Genomic DNA, 17124 nt, shown 5'->3' on the forward strand with positions numbered 1-17124 from the left:
TGCAAAAACAAGATCAATGTCTACTGGCCTAGTGCTTGGGTGAAAGACTACACGACACTTAGTTAAGAAACAAAACTAAAGACTGCATTGCAACAATTAAATCTTATATTGACTAAAGACTGCATTGCAACAATTAAATCTTATATTGACTAAAGACTGCACTGCAACAATTAAATCTTATGCAACATATAGGGTCAATGCCGGCAAACAAGGAACTGTCAGTATAGTCAATAATGATGCACAGGTAACCTTATCAAACTTTAGCTTAAAGTTGAACTCTGGAGAGGCCTCTTCCAGAGAGTGGAGCCCAAATAATTAATTAACTACACAAACAAGCTGTAGGCAGCTCGCTTTCGAAATAAATTCTTCTACTGTTGATGTGTTGCAAAATTCTTAAATGGGTCCAGGAGAATAGAATAGCCTGCAGCATACTGGGTGGCTACTTAATTTCACTCTGGTCATTTCAACAGAGAACTTAAGTAGTACTTGCATTAATAAATATTTCACCAACTAAGGACTACCATGTACCATGTGATGGGTACAACATCACAATTCATTAGGGGAGGTAGGCCAGCAATGCAATCCTTCATCATTTAACCTAAGAACCCTTTCGCCAACTAATTACACACTGATAGAATACTTATCAATACTTGGATGAGATGTATTAGTAGTTGACTTTACTCTCAGAATCATATAAAAACAGTCAACATATAAACAAAATGAAAGGGAATTTCATCTAAAACATTATAATAGGCAGATACATATGAATATAGGCCATCAGCTGACTAGTCTATCAGCCTCACAAGGGAAAAAACAAGTACTGGGCAAAAATACAGAATTTTTCTTTCTTTATAATTCAAATTTTGTGGTCTGGTTATTTAATTTTGAAAAGTTTAGAAGGCATTGCCAGCACTACCGTTTAAGAGGTAGTTTGCTCAAACATTGCCTTTTAAGACGTGCAGTGATGCAAACAGATCAAGACATATCATGAGCACCACAACAAACGACATAAGCACAACAAAGACCGGTGTAACAGTTTGTGAGAATGAAGTTTAAAAAGTGTTGCTAGATGCCTAAAGAAAAAGATGTTAATAATATATTTTTAGATACCTTCAGCAATCCAAGAGGAACACGAGAAACAGTCCAGGATGCGAAGTCGGAAAACTGCATGATTCTCATTGTAAGAACCTACAAAGGGTACAAACATGACCTCAAATCAGCAGAAATGCACAACTACACACCAGCAGTGCTCTGAATGCATAATTTAGGAACAGCCTGCTTTCAAGAGTTCATGAATTTCAGAAGACACTCATAAATTAAAATGTACACAAATGTAAATCAGCAATGAATGTCCAATATTCAACTGCAAAGTGTGCGCATCTGATTTAAACCCCTAAGATGCCTCGTTTAACTTTGAGTGACAGTGGCAAAGCATGTTTTAGGTATCAACATTGTTGAAGGTATGCTTAGACAGGGAAAAGATCGACCACTGGATATGAATCCGACAAGGCAACAGCCAAAATATCAAGCACTGTCAAGCTAAGTAATGCTCGAGCGTGAGCTAGGACAGCCTTATTATAATCTGACAGAAATGTCTACAAATTGGAGTTTACCCATGTTGGAGTTACCTAAGTTCCGTGCCATAATACTATCAACTCTGATGTCAACTAACAAGGTTAGCTCAAAAGTAGGCCCACCAACAGGTGAAACGTAAGGTCAAGATAATTTGACAGTGGACACACCTCACCAGTTCTCCAGAGCATCCAGGTGTAGATTGGACATCTAGGAAAAACTCATCCACTGGAAAACCACCACTCACCATACCCAGTCAACTCACTGGTTACCATGATTTGATTTTGATAAACAGTCAGTGTAACTCTTACGGTTCAAAGATGTTGACATCTTACTAGATGCTACACAGCTGAAGCTCTCTTACTACCATCACTAGATTGACTAGACAGCATCCACCAAACCATCCAGAGAACTGCATATTCAGTTATCCTTGAACCAAACAAAATTGCTAATGGCCGGTATATGTATGCACTAGAAGGACAGAGTCCAATAGGCAATATAAGGCCATTGAGGCACAATTACAAGCTAGCTTACTTTGTGGTAACAGCAGAATATTCAACTAAAATGTCCAGCAACATCAGCAGTATCCCAACCAGGCAACCACAACACCCAAAAAATCAGAAAACTCAATTTGAGCAGCAAAATCCAATGGCAACAATATTCTATCGAAGTTCTCTTCGCAAAAAGAATCCAGATGAAGCTTACAGAAGTACCGACAGTGCAACACTAGAACGGCACTTAACCAACCTATACTTCCACCAGACCATACAACAACGTAAAAAAATCCCCCTCAGAATAAGGTGTCGCACAGGGGAAGCATTGACATCTAAACAATGGTTACTGAATACAGAGCAGCACATTCCAATCGGAAGCAACGCAAAACCCACCAAATACAAGGCCCCGAAACAAAAGTAAGCAAACAAGAGCATTCGATTGGCGAGGCCATCACGACGCGCACTAGAACGAACGAGGAACGATGGGCCTACCTTCAAACCGCTCGCATCCTGGGGGCGCGATCGAGCCGCGCGCGATGGGGATCACGAGGCGCCGGACTTGATCGGAGCGCGGGGCGACAGGGCGCGCGCGCTCAGATCGATCCCGGACGACGACGCGCTAGCTACGGAGCGGGGGCGAGAGGCGCGTCCCAGCAGAAGCAGCAGGCGGCAGCATCTGAGCGGACAGCGACGGCGCCCCCGACCGAAGCTGGGCGAGGCGAGCACGAAACCCTAACCCCCGCAGACCCACGGCCCCGAGGTCCCGCGGGGGAGGGGGGTGAAAAGGGGGGAGGGGCAGAGCCGCAGGGCAGAGCAGCGCTGGGACGAAACAAAGCTGGGTGATACACAAGTACCACCCGCCCCCTCCGGATTTCCCGCGCGAGCGCGGTGCGTTCAATTTACCCTCCTGCCCCTGCCCAAGACGACACGGCGCTCCTCCGCCGGTGGCCCACGCGGGGAGGGCAGCAGGGTAACTTCCAGCCCGCCGTCTCGGCAGCCGGCGACCTTGCTTCCGTTTTACACTTGTGCCCCCCGCCCAGAAACCGATGGGGCCCGGAGCCCGAGGGCAGTAAAGGAACTGCCACTGGCCCAGGCGGTAGGCGCGGAGAGCGCTCGCCCTCCCGGATCGACGAGAACCAGGCTGCCGCCGGTGAGAGGGGGAGGAGGTGAGTGTGTCGGATGCGGAGGAGTCGTAGAGATCGAGGCGGCGGGGGGTCTTGTCAGCGATTTGAGCTGGGGTTGTGGGGGATGAGCTGTGATGGATTGCGTGGAGAAGCGAAGGAGCTCAGGTTGACGTGGGCGAGAAGAGCTGCAGTGGCAGAGCAGAGTAGCTGAGTAGGCGAGCAGAGGATGCAGCAGCTGATGTGGCCTGCGAGTATCCTGACGGGATCGCGAGGACAGACTGGTAATGATGCCGTTTTGATCTCAGCATCCCGCTGCTTTCTGCAGCGTACATCAGGGAGCGTCAGAGGAACGTGTGGGTACATTGGCATTTCAGTGCGAGAGATAAACTGATGATGATCGGATTAGATTGTGAATATTTTTGCTGGATTAGAAAATCCTAGTAGATGCCAAACGAACCTCCTTCAAGAAGCCTGAAACCAGTCATCGCAAGGGCACTAGAAACACAGGGCGGGATTGGTTTGCTGCTCAGCCCAGCCTGGCTCGTATCTATGAGCCAAGCTCCCCGATAGCTAGGCTCATCAGATGCAATAGCGGGTTGATTGGTTGCATGTATTCATTTAATCAGATCACAAATAAAAATTGTTTGGTTGTCCATACGAGAACACGTTGCATGAGATGAACAATTACAAATAAGTACTATTATGATGCTTATTTTATTTGAGTTTACTTTAATAGTTCTTATTCTAACCATTAAGCCTTAATCATCTTTGATAAATACTAATACCATTTAATATAAGTTAATTACCTGCTTAACATCATCATAAGTGAAAATCACCCGCATCCACCGAGCCAGGTCCGCGGACTTCATTTACGTTTCCCGAGAGCCAAGCTGAGTGGTGCCTTTTGCATGCGCTGGGTAGGCTCACATGAGTGTGCAGGCAACCAAACTAGTGAAGATTGCATCCCAGCAGCCTAGCTGAGCCTCAGGCAACCAATCAGCCCCATAGGTGTGGCTTTGCCGCGCCCTAATTTGAATGGACCAGCATTGTTTACTTCTTGATCTATTTGAGCCCCCTCTCAAGCTCTCAGACTTGAAATAAATCTTGGCAGCTTCGATATCACAAAGCAGTCTTGGAATAAATTCAATGTTTGAGTAAACACACATCATGCTTTTGAAATGGTCCTAGTACTTATCGTGCAAATTCATATGGATAGAAATATGGAGACTGGAATGATTCACAGGTGGTGCATAATTTCAGCTATTAGCAACTAGCTTATAATTATATATTCATTTTGAAAATACATCATGACATGTGCTACAAGTTTTCAGGAGCTGAGGTGTGCTTGAGTAACTGAGTTAACAAGGTCAAGCATGCTGGAAAATAGAGTATTATTATAATACTTTTATGGCAACAGAATTGGTAGAGAAAATGAGTAGTGCGTGCATCATCTATTTACGATAGCATGGGAGTCAGCTCATTACATTTCGTCGATCCATCGATTTAGTTTGATCAATCAAGTTGTTTACCAATTTCACTATACTTCAACTTTTTCTTCACAATTGACTTGACAACTCAATCTCCTTTGTGCTTCAAATTGTTGTTTCTTGGAAGGAGATCAGCTCACAAAAGTAGTAGTTTAAAACTGGTTGTTTAACTGGTAAAAGAATTGATAGAAAAAAATTGAGTAAATGAGTGCATGGCCCATTTTAGTTTGGTCGGGCAAGCTGTTTACCAATTTGATAATTTTTGTCATGGCAGAGGGAGGACAACTTTTTTTTCTAGGATAATTTTTGTTTGCTCCCACGATAACCACCATGAGACAGCAACCTGCATCTCCTAGACAGAATAGCTTCTCAGTTGATGGTGTCCGTTTTTTCAGCTAACGGAGACTCATTTATTGAACGTGGATGCCGTTATTTTTTACCACGGACTGTCCGTACCCTTACATCAGAGAAATTATGCTGGTAACCTTGTTCCTGGTGAAGAGGCGCTCGTCGATCGCTTCGTTCATCCGGGGACGAATTGGCCGTCGTGCAGGGGCTCACGCCGCGGGCCTGCGGACGCTCCTGCCCTCGTGGCCATATCTCAGGGCCCGATACACGGAGAAGTGGCAACAGCGCCGCTGGTTAGATGGATGTAGAGGCGCGGCCACATCTCGTGCTCGCCGTCGACAGACGCCGGGCTAACCGGAGCACGCAGGGGATGCGAACGCCTGCGGGAAGAACCGACGGGACGAACGGCGAGCTCTCACGAAGGGTCGTGAACCTTAGCGCGCGGGAGCCCCCGAGACCGACGGCCCGATGGAGATTTTGCTCGGGATCAAACGGTGCGAAAGCCAGGGGCGACGTGGCTTTATGATGGCTCGAGGAGAGCTCGATTCCTGACCGAGATTCGTAGATTAGAGATTCCGTGGGTCGGTGCTTCAGAAGATGAGAAGAAACAAGAGCAGGCAGGCCAAGCAATAAGCCGATAAGATGCCGTAGAAGTAAATAACTGGAGAAGACACAAGTGAGTTTTTCTTCTTCTTCTTGTTCAAAACGGACACAAACGAATGGATATGCGTGCATGGTGCATCTTTTATGTTGACAAGGACAGGAACGTAGACTCAGATTTTTATACACACCACAAGATTACAAGGACAAGAGGCGGCAACACGGTAAGGTCCATGCTCCATTGACACCCCATCACAATCCGAGGCCTCTCTGTATAAAAGCCGAAACCAAATGATCTGCAGCTCTGAACCATATATACTGACATGATGACCCGACCGTTTTCTCTGTTTAAATCTCAGGAAAAAAAACTGAAATTACATTCTCTATACTGTTGCTGTTGAGTGAAGGAAAGCCTGTGATACTGTTGCTGGAGAGTGAAGTCAGAAAGCCGGTGAAATAATATCTTCTTCTTTTCCTCTGAAATTCTGTTCCAACCACTCATCGCCAGCCCTTTATGCCAGTCGTGCAAACAACTTGCACTTTGTCAGTGCCCAGGTAGTAAAAAATTGCTTGTATTCATATTCATATTTACATTCCCCAAAGCCTTGCGCCCACTCCCACTGCACCATCCATCAGGTTGTTGCTGAAACCGAATGCCCGGCCAATATGCTCCAAAACTGCAGAAAACAGTATTGGTTCTGCATGTTAGAAAGTTATTGATAATATTCTTGTACAAATTAGTATTACCAGATTTACCAAATAAAAATGTACCCGGAACAAGAGCTGCAGAACGTAAATTTGAGGTACTAATCTTGACTGGTTAAAGAGCACTACAAACTACTGACGGAGTGACGGTGCAACATTTCAAATATGAACCTTGATTAGAGCTTGTGAAGTTGTGAATCAACAGCTTAAAGTCCAGCACAGATATGCAGAACCATCATCCATATGGATGGAGCTAAAGAAAGTAAATGCCCTAAATGCAGAATGAAATACAACACTAATTTTCCAGATTTCGATAAAAAGAGGTTTGATCAAGACAAAAGGCAGTTATTATTTGAATTCAAAAGGCATAAGGAAGTGTAAAATCTTTGTGCCAGGTTCAGCATGACTACACAAGAGCTGCCTCTCCAATCAAACCAATCTCATAAAACTAAATTAAATTTTCTCAAATTACATGCTAAATGGATGCTATAACCTGTGATGTTTAGCAACAAAACAATGGATATTCAGCTGTACAGTGGCAGAGCTTAATGGAGATCAAAGAGGGCTATGGTCACCCCTAAACTAGATAAATTCTTAATGAAGCACTGAATTTCACTGCTTAAATGGAAAGAGAAACACTAACCTGACCCCCTCTCTTTCCATTTCAGTGATATTGGGCCCCTCTTCTTTTGTATCCAAGCTCCGCCACTGCAGCTGTAGAACTCTGAGCCAAATAGATGGACCCACAGGAAAGGAAAATAGCAGTGTAAAGCAAGAAATATTTAATGAATAAGGCAGTTAGTATGATGCTGCAAGCAACAAAAAAAGATAAAAATCAAGAGTCAAAGTCCACCAAGTTTCCAGATTGCACTCCTCTATAGCTAGGCATCAGATAATGGCTCCTTCACATTGCCCAACCAGAAAATACAAGCATATGATGCCTTGCTGCTTAGAATAGAACGACATGCTAAAATCATCATTACTTGGCGATTTGCAGACGAGAACAGCTCTCCAGCTCTCACTGATCAGATGTATAGCACCACTAACTCCTTTAATATTATGAAACAAACACGTGCAAGTCTGAAAGATAGAATGCAAATGCACTTTAGCCATGCATCGGTCATTTTTTATGTTCATACTTTATTTACTTCTGACTTCACCATTTATTGAATTTGAGAGCAATAACAACAAATCATTTTTACCTTTCTAGTGCCAAGCAAGTTGCGGTAGGCTAGAGCTGAAACCCAACATGAGCCACCAACAAGAACGGAACATAAATTTATCGAATATAATCCAAATAGCAATTATCTCACAACGGGCAGAACTTAGAAAGACACTGCAATGTTCGATATTATCATCAATACTGAATCTTTTCTGGAAGTCATGCAATCTGAAGCAGTTCAATTTTAGCAAAAGCAAGATGTTGTGAGAGCATGTACATTGTATTCTGATACGTAGAAACCGGGAACATATAAGTAATATCACTCACCTGCACAAATCTAGCAGGATTCGCACCCATGTGAAAATGATTTCCATGAATTCACTGTGCATCAGCCAATCAAGTATCAACATTTTTTCACAAGAACGGTATGCACCGTTTCTGTGTAAACAGTTCAGTAGACAGATCATCACAATTGTGTATCTACATCTAAGATTTCAACCATTTGAAAATCAGTTCTGAAGTCGCTTTCGTGTACTCCCTTTTCTACTCTTACAATTGTCCAAGTAGTGTAGAGCCTTCTTTGGCAGTTTAGCAGTTGACTGAAGTTGAATGAGAGAACTGTATGTCACGTAATCAAGCAAAATGCCATACCCCATGCCATCAGCTCTCTCACAGAAAAAAAAAGCCTTCTCTGAGCATCTTCTTCTTTAGGCAGCATATAAAAAAGCCTTCTCTGTAAGAACTATGCATCCTTTCTTCCCGAATGCATCAATAGTAGAAAAGCATTTGGAACTCATCTGCTGATGGAAGCTGTCAAACCAATGCCATGCTTGCTCAAGCATCCCAGCATTTACATACATCCTTGTCAAAGCGGATTGTGTGTATTCATCTATCACAAAGCCCCTCTCATCCATTTCCTATAGAAGGGCTTCCGCTTTAGTGACCATGCCCCTGAATCCCTGATAGAGTATCCATATAAGAGTGTTTGTGGCAGCTCACAACATCTGGTATCAAATTTTCTGGCTTCATCTTCCAGAAGTAGTACTCTGCAACATCAGTTTCGTTCCTTTCTCTATACAGTGTATCAGTATATTGTACATCCTAGTGTCAGGAAAGCACTGGGATTCCTCCGTCATCCTCACCAAAGAAGCAACTTGCTCCATTCTATGGTGTTTACCCCAAACATGAATCACTGTGTTGAATGTAACAACACGCAACACCTTCTATCAACATTGGGTTGAATGTATCTGATACTTTCTCAAGTTGACCAGCTTTTCCATGAGTATCAACTATCAATCTAGGTGCTTTAAGTGCACAAACTGTAGCAAGGGCGTCCCTCCATCCTTCTACTTGAATCCGAGGACCTGCAGCACAATACTCACAGTGACCTCATGAGGCATCAAACCCCGCTTGCGCATGTCCCTGAGCCACAAATAAAGTCGCCCGTTCTCTTTCCCCTTTGCAACACACATCGATCAGTATTCCATACCTTGAGTTATCTCATTATCTGGCACCACACTGCAAGAATGCATCTCATGCCACAGCCTAAGAACAAGGTCCCATTTCCTTGCCCAGCCGACTCTACAGAGCACAACATTGTAGTGAATCACATTGAGTTCATTGCCTCTCTTCATGTGAAACCAGTCAAAGATCTCGACTGCCTGTCTCCAATCTTTCTGCTCCTTGAGGATGATCGGACTCACCCGGTTGCTCAGTGTATCCTTCCACAGCCAGAGTGCTTCCCCAACATCGTGGGCATGCTCCAGTGCCTCCGGCATTGTCAGAAGCGACCCACCGTAATGGACCCGGTTGCCTTTGCTATTCCCTTTAGTAGTCTGTCTAGCCGTGCATGGAACAGCCAATTCCAGGGAAATTTCAGAGGTTCTAGCTGGTGCAGAGACTGGCGTTCGCCGAAGCTGTAACTGTAAGGTTCTGTAATGGAGTCAGCGGCCGCGCAGGATTTTGGAGGAAGCAATCGCACGGGATCATCGCCCTGCCGTTATCTACCCTGGAAACGAGTGCAATGACGGTGTTGTTAATCATTTTGGAACAATGGGAACCGATTTCACCTTTCAACGCCGAACTGAAAAACTATGGGCCCGAACATGAAACCTAAACTTTCGGTTCGAAACATTCGATTCACATTCTAAGCTTTGAACTCACACTCACCAGTCGGCGCAGGTTCACGTTCACGGCCGAGACGGCGGGCGGGCGGTGAGAAGTTCGGACCGCGGGGTCGGTGGCCTCTTGCCCCTCCCGCGGGTGGCGTAACCGGCGACGCGCAGCTGCCGACTGCCGCTACAGCTTCGGTGGTGAAGGGAAGTGCGGGTGCGGCCCCGCCGGACGGGACAGGATTCGGGGTGCGTGCGTGATGGTGGGCCGGCGCGGCGGGGGTAGCAGGAGGGAGGTGGGCAGGAAGGCCGGTGGGGGGGCAAATGACGCAGTTGCGGCCAGCCCGCCATTGCTGCTGCCTGCTGGATTGGCGGAGAAGGCGGTGTGTTTTTTTTTAAAAAAAAGGAAGGTAGGAATTTTATTAATTTGGAATGGCAACATTTACATCCAAGAAGACACGAGGATACCCAAGCCAAACATGATGGCCAGGTCCTAGAGTACAAGCATGTTTTGCAAGATAATGAGCCTCCCGATTAGATTCCCTACCTTCATGTGCAAAACGCACGTAATCAAAAGATCTAGACCTCCCATTTATGCTCTGAATGATCATCATATAAGAGCATCGAGACATTTCTTTAATATTCTTAATGACATTTAGAGGGTGTTTGGATACTAAATGCTAAACTTTAGCAATGTCACATCGGATGTTCGGATGTTAGGAGGACTAAACATTAGTTAATTATAAAATTAATTGCAGAACTCCTGTGCTAATTCGCGAGATGAATCTATTAAGCCTAATTAATCCATCATTACCAAATGGTTATTGTAGCACCACATTGTCAAATCATGAACTAATTAGGCTTAATAGATTCGTCTCACGAATTACACTCCATCTGTGCAATTAGTTTTGTAATTAGCCTATATTTAATACTTCTAATTAGCATCCAAACATCCGATGTGACGGGTGTTAAATTTTAACACCCTATTGCCAAACAGCCCCTTAGACAATCTGAAGCCACCGTCATCTTCTTTATGCCACAGTCTTCGGCAAGAGGTAGTGCCTCTTCACATGCCATTGATTCTAAGGTTTCAGGCTCAATTATATTTGGTATCACCAGAGCACTTGCAGCAATAAAACCTCCTTGATCATCTCGGCATATAACCCCAACAGCTCCTTTGTAAGCAGCCTTGGCAACTGTATTAATCTTGCATTGACCACTTCCAGGTGGTATCCAGTGCCTATTTTTTTATTTTAGTTGTGGCTGGCACATCTCTTTCATCTGAAACTCCTAGGAAGCTCCAATTCATCTATCAGCCTATTAATTGTTGCTATTATAGATAAAGGGCTTTGAAATATTTCATCATAGTTTGCTTTTCTCCTTGCCTGCACAATAGACCAACAGGCAACAAGAATACGCATACCATCAGCTTGTGAAATATTGCTCACATAAAGGATACCCAATGCATTGGGTCAGGAATACATAGAGTAGCAATTAATTCTGTTACCTCTTCATCTAGTTGGGCCCAAACACATCTGGACATTGTACAGTATAGTAAAGCATGGTCCCATGTGTCCTCGTCGGCACCACAAAGTTTGCATTCAGCTGTGTCAACCATATTTCTGCTTTTTAACACACTACCAGTGGGAATTGAATTCAGTGCAAGTCGCCAGCAAAAGATTTTGATTTTTGGTGGCAATTTCATATTCCACAATTGGTTCCATTCCCTCTGTCTTTTTTGCACATCAGAACAGCTTGTACGGCCTTCGAAGTAATCCTCTCTACTTTTCTTCGCTGCAATCATCATCCGATAAGCAGAGCGAACAGTAAACATACCATTTCTTTCATAATGCCATGCCCAACAATCTTCTTGTATACTCATACTCAGCGGAATCTGTAGGATCGCTTCACTGTCCATATGATTGAAATAGTTCTGCACTATCTCTGTTTTCCATGTCCTAGAGGTATGGTCAATTATATCAGAAACAAGTGTCGGAGGATTTGGTTTCTTTGAAACAAGAGGCCTGAACATCCCAGTTCTTGGAATCCATTACATCCCCCAAATTTGTGTGCTTCTACCATCACCAATTCGTTTAATCAATCCTTGATTTAGCACCTCTATTCCATCACATATAGCTCTCCAGGTCTTTGATGGGTTATTCCCAATAGAAGCATTGAGAAGATCTCCAAAGGGGAAGTAAACTGATTTTAGGACTTGAAAACAAAGAGACTCAGGCTTGATCAACATACGCCATGCCTGTCTTGCAAGCAATGCAAGGTTAAAAATTTCTATATCAGGTTGCTCGTAGGCTCTCAATTGTAACTTGTAAGAGGCCCATAATAGCAGCCCAGTACAACGAACCAGCCCACTACTATTGCATTGTCTTGTACGAATTTGTATGGCTGGGTGGTAATGGATCGTAACCCTCGTGCCTTCTTTACAATCCAACTTAGCCTAATTCAAAATCATATAATCTTATAGTCCGATCCTTATTGAGCCCCACCCTTAAATTTGCTAGACTAAATTAGAGGGCACTTTTATCACCCCTAGACATGCCTCTATGTTGATCAAGCCTTCCATGATCTCCACCCAACATAACACACAACAATGCTCCCCAGTTCATGATCCATAAAGATTTTTACACACTAGTAATAGTACTATAAGAAAATGCCTGTATAGGGCTCCCAATAAGCCGAGCCCGACCACACAAGTGCACGCTCGCGCGCACACGGTCCGGTTCTCCGCTTGGGGCACAATGCAGAAGCAGATAGGCGTATAGGCGGCTACGCAGCGTGTCCGTCGTCCTCCTTGGGCTTGGGCGCCTGGTCGTCGAATTGGATGGGCGCCACCTTGGGCACGTGCACCGGCAGGCGATCGACCTCGTCGGCCCACGGGTTGGTCTCCCCGGCGTCGTCGACCGTCCTGAGCGCCTTCCACACAGCGCTGTTGCACTTGAACCCCGACCCGAACGCGATCTGCCAGACGCGGTCCCCCTTCCTGATCCTCCCCTTGGCCTCGCAGTATGCGAGCTCGTACCACAGCGAGCTGCTCGACGTGTTGCCGAAGCGGTAGAGCGTCATCCGCGACGGCTCCATGTGCCAGCCGCTGAGGCCGAGGCTTCGCTCCAGCTCGTCCAGCACGCCCCGCCCGCCCGCGTGGATGCAGAAGTGCTCCAGCGCCAGCTTGAAGTCCGGCACGTAGGGCTTGGCGTCGGAGCGGAGGAGCACGCGGCGGAGTAGCACGGCGGACAGGAACCGGAGCTGCTCCGACAGCGGGAGCACCAGCGGGCCCAGCGTCGTGATGTTGGTGCGCAGCGCCTCGCCGGCCACGGACATGAGCTCCTTGGAGAGGGACACGCCGACGTTGCCCTCCGGGTCCTCCTCCTGCGTCACGCACCCGTAGCTCCGGTCGCTGGCACCACGGTGCGTGCGCACCGTGTGGACCAGCTGGTACTTGGCGCGGCGGCGGTCGGCGGCGCGGTTGGAGAGGAGCACCGCCGCGCCGCCCATCCGGAACAGCGTGTTGGTCACCAGCATCGGACGGTGGTTGCCCAGGTACGCGTTCAGGGTGATGTTCTCCGTGCTCACCACCAGCGCGTACGTGTCCGGGTGCACCTGCAGAATCGCAGCGAGTAGTTGTTGATCAGCCAATACAATCCAGCCCGTCCGTTTCATTCATTTCAATTCCTGCAAGCTGCTGGACGTGACCCAACCATGGCGATTTGACTACAAGGTGAGAACGAAGAACGAGCTACTGCTGCTGCGCGTGCATTGAATGTCGAAGGTATGATGCTGTTTTCTTTCAGTTATTACCATCGGCAACGGCCGTTGGAGCTGGAGGGGCCTGGGCTCGACGGAACGAATTCACTTCGCGTCTCAGATTTGCAGCTCTGAACTTTTGGTCGCAGAGTTGCAGTAGGTGAGGCTCTACCAAGCATTAAGCAAGCGCAGAGCCGAGACAAGACGACACGACGCGACACGGTGTGCCTACCCTAACTAACCACAATTACTATGCCTGGGAGCTAGCTAGACTGGATCAGGATCACTGCCTCACTGGACAGGGGGCCGGACGAACGACTGGCGATCGGGTCGTGTCGGCTGTTTTTCTGTTCTGGTCATGGGGTGAGATTGCAGATCGACGATGTTGCTGCTTTGATTAGTAATTGTGATAATTCTTTTCAGGGCCAGAGATTATTTGTAATAAACAAGTTTTTTCGTTCTGAACCGAATGCATGAACTCGTGGTAAGAAGTTGCTACTGCTACTACTAAGCGCTGGAAACAACGGTGAAATGTTTGCATCAAATTCGACATGGCTGATCGAGCTCCATGATTGCAGCAAATTCTGCATGGCTAGGCTAGCTGTGAGGTCCATCCAGCCGTACCGACCGAGCCTTGATAGCTCAAGTCGCGTCCATCAGGTGGCTTTTGCCTTTTGGCTGGTCCATGGACGCTAATGGGGTGTTTGGATACGAGGTTCTAAACTTGGGGTGTTTGGATACGAGGTTCTAAACTTTAGAAGTGTCACATCCGAACAGATGTTCGTATGCTAATTAGAAGGATTAAACATGAGCTAATTATAAAACTAATTGCAGAACCCCTATACTAATTTGCGAGACGAATCTATTGAGCCTAATTAATCCATGATTAGCACATGTTTACTGTAGCAGTACAAATCATGGACTAATTAGGCTTAATAGATTCGTCTCGCGAATTAGACTCCACTTGTGCAATGGATTTTATAAATAGTCTATATTTAATACCCCTAATTAGTATCCAAACATCCGATGTGACGGGTACTGAACTTGAGGAAAGCACCCCCTGAGCCTAAGGAAGGGAAGGGACTACTTGCCCGTTACAGCTCAAGTGTAGTGGAGCTTGTTTCTGTCAGGCCCTCCCTGCTGTCCATCCGATGGATCCTGGCTGTCCGTCCCCGATCGGACGGCCCGTGTCTCCCATGGACCCACCCTTGATCCGTGGAACATGCATGGTCCTTGCTGTTGGATCGGGTCTGCACTGTTTCAGTAGATCGATCCTTCTATTGGTTTGGATGATTGGCTCGTTTTTTATGCCAGACATGTCAGTGCTGTTCAAATTGATATGGTTACGGACGTTTCGGGACATGTCTAAGGTCCTGGACATGGTAAGGCCATGAATGCACACATCTACCTTAAACGCCCCCACCATGCAGGAGAAGTTAATGAATAAACTTTTCCTTGTATGCTGCTATGTACAGTAGTCTAGGATAAGATTGGGACCAAATGGTGTAAAATGTTTGAGATGTTTCTCTACGGCATATGTGGTGTCGGCGCAAGCTTTTTACTATCTTGATATTTTGCTTATAATCTGAGACTAAGCTAACTAGGATTTGACTCATTGGCTGTTACTAGTCACTCCTATTGTCCCATAATAACCGAATCTGTCATCGAACTGCTACAGTGACGTCCATGATCGACCTTCAGTTGAGCGATCTGATCACTATGAAGTGACAGATGTTTCTTTTATGGATTCACTCGAAACGATGGCTGTTTCTGTTTCTGCTGCACTATGCTCAATCTGTGTGCCTAAATAATAGGGTGACCATGAGGGGAGACACACAGAGGAAAATCTTAATGCTGTACTGTCTGGGACACGTAATCCTACCTACTTGAAGATTATTGTGATAATGGTGTTCATCTTGATTGATGACAAGCATGTCAAGTGCTTGTCCAATGACATTCCGCCCATTTATTCCGATCCCCATGCTGTTGGTGACAAGTGACACCCAAGATCAGTGGCCGCCTACCAGTTCGTGCATGTGTACGCGCTAGCTATTTTAATTTCTTCCACGTTCAAGCGTCAGTGTGTGTTGGAGGGAGCAGATGAACAGAGAGATCGAGAGGGCATGTATGTAGGAGGTACCTGGAGCAGGTGCTTGGCGAGGTCAATGGCGATGATGCCGGCGCTGCAGCCCATGCCGCTGAGGTTGTGGGTGACGACGTCGTGTCGCAGGCCGTAGCGGTTGACGACGAGCGACGTGAACGACGGCGTGGGGCTGAAGCAGCTGGAGTTGACGATGACGACGCCGATGTCCTCGGCGCGCACGCCGGTCCTGGCCAGCAGGTCGTCGACGACGCCGAAGACGACGGCCTCGGACTCCTCCCTGGCGGTGCGGAGGCACATGTCGACGGGGACGGTGAGCAGCGACGCCGGGAAGTGCGTGGCCTCCCCGACCCCGGCGCGCTCCAGCATCCGTGCCTGGAACGCGATGCTCTCGTCGGTGAACCGCCCCGCCCGCGCGAAGTGGCGGATGGACCGGGCGCGGGTGGCCGCGTGGACGCCCCCGGGCTTGTAGCCCGCGAGGTCCACGAGGTACACGGGCCGGGGCCGCGACGCGGCGTACGCGCACGCCGCGGCGGCGAGACCCGCGCACGCGGCGGCGGCGAGGGGCGCGTTGGCGCGCGCGGCGTCCAGGATGGCGCGCGGCGCCCCCGCGAGCGACGGCGGCGCGAGCTGGGCCGCGGCGACGAGGAGCGTGACGGCGAGGAGGTGCGGCAGGCGGATGACGAGGCGGTGGTACAGTTGCCGCGCGTGGTTCAGCGTCGCCTGCCGAACCGTCCGGAACAGCTCCGCCCTGGACATGGCGGTGGGCCGATGCTGCTGGTGACTTGCCATCATGCAAGTGCTAGCGGTTAATAAGAGTCGTCGGGGTTCTCGAGACCGGCCACTGCTACCGCTGAGCTATCTGTGCCGCAGCAACTGGAGTACTGAGGAGAAGCTAGCGATCGAGCTCGAGATCGACTAGCTAGTGTGAGCGAGCAAGGTGTGGGAGGAGGCCGCAGTGCAGCACGGCGGATTTATACGCGCGGGAAGGAGACGACGTGGGGGTGGGGTCCGGGTCCGGGTCCGGGGCCGAGGGTGAGTAATGGCGCGAAGCTAGCTAGCTGTTGCGGCGGTAGCGGTTAATGGGCGCCCCCATGGCATGTCCCTGACCTCTGGACTCTGGACGGTTTCATTTCACCCAAGCAGAGCAGGAGGAGGAAGCCGATCGAGAACCCGTGGGCGGCCGGGCCGGACCTCTGGGTCGTGTAGTGTACGTGCAGCACCGGCGTTATAATTGCACGCGCTCGTGGCGGTTGATCGTTGGTGCATGTGAGCTGCTACTACTAGGCCGGGCCGGTTGACCCTGGAGGACGGCACTGTTTGATCCGCCGTTTACTAGCAAGTACTCCTACGACGCTGGCTTTGGAGATGAATCTACTAGCATTGTAGCTAGCCCGGCCTCGTTGATTTTAGGAGTGATGGTCTGTTGGTATCGGCCAAGTGGCACACTGCTGGTACGTAGTGGTAATACTGGTACCATATGTTGCATGTGCAGCCAGAGTAACCTACTAACCTGTATGTGCTACGGCCTTAGGTTTCTGTTTGGCTTCAGGGTGCTAAAATTTAACACCCGTCACATCAGATGTTTGAATACTAATTAGGAGTATTAAACATATGCTAATTACAAAACAAATTGCACAAATGAAGTTTAATTCGCGAGA

At 47.6% G+C, this 17124-nt stretch overlaps 1 protein-coding gene and 1 pseudogene across 1 annotated transcript; both read right to left on the reverse strand.

Annotated features, from left to right (window-relative positions):
• Positions 1 to 4954: 4954 nt before the first annotated feature.
• LOC117836567 (pentatricopeptide repeat-containing protein At3g23020-like) lies at positions 4955 to 9426 on the reverse strand (annotated as a pseudogene).
• A 2773-nt stretch (positions 9427 to 12199) lies between these two features.
• Positions 12200 to 16423, reverse strand: LOC117835978 (probable 3-ketoacyl-CoA synthase 20). The gene is made up of 2 exons (XM_034715320.2): positions 15503 to 16423; positions 12200 to 13218 (listed from the first exon to the last, which is right to left on the reverse strand). Exons 1-2 carry the CDS (start codon positions 16256 to 16258, stop codon positions 12388 to 12390), a joined length of 1587 nt encoding a protein of 528 aa, XP_034571211.1. The 5' UTR covers positions 16259 to 16423; the 3' UTR covers positions 12200 to 12387.
• Between the last annotated feature and the right edge of the window lie 701 nt (positions 16424 to 17124).

Source organism: Setaria viridis, chromosome 9, assembly GCF_005286985.2.
Source record: "Setaria viridis chromosome 9, Setaria_viridis_v4.0, whole genome shotgun sequence".
In the NCBI taxonomy this organism is placed as follows: domain Eukaryota; kingdom Viridiplantae; phylum Streptophyta; class Magnoliopsida; order Poales; family Poaceae; genus Setaria; species Setaria viridis.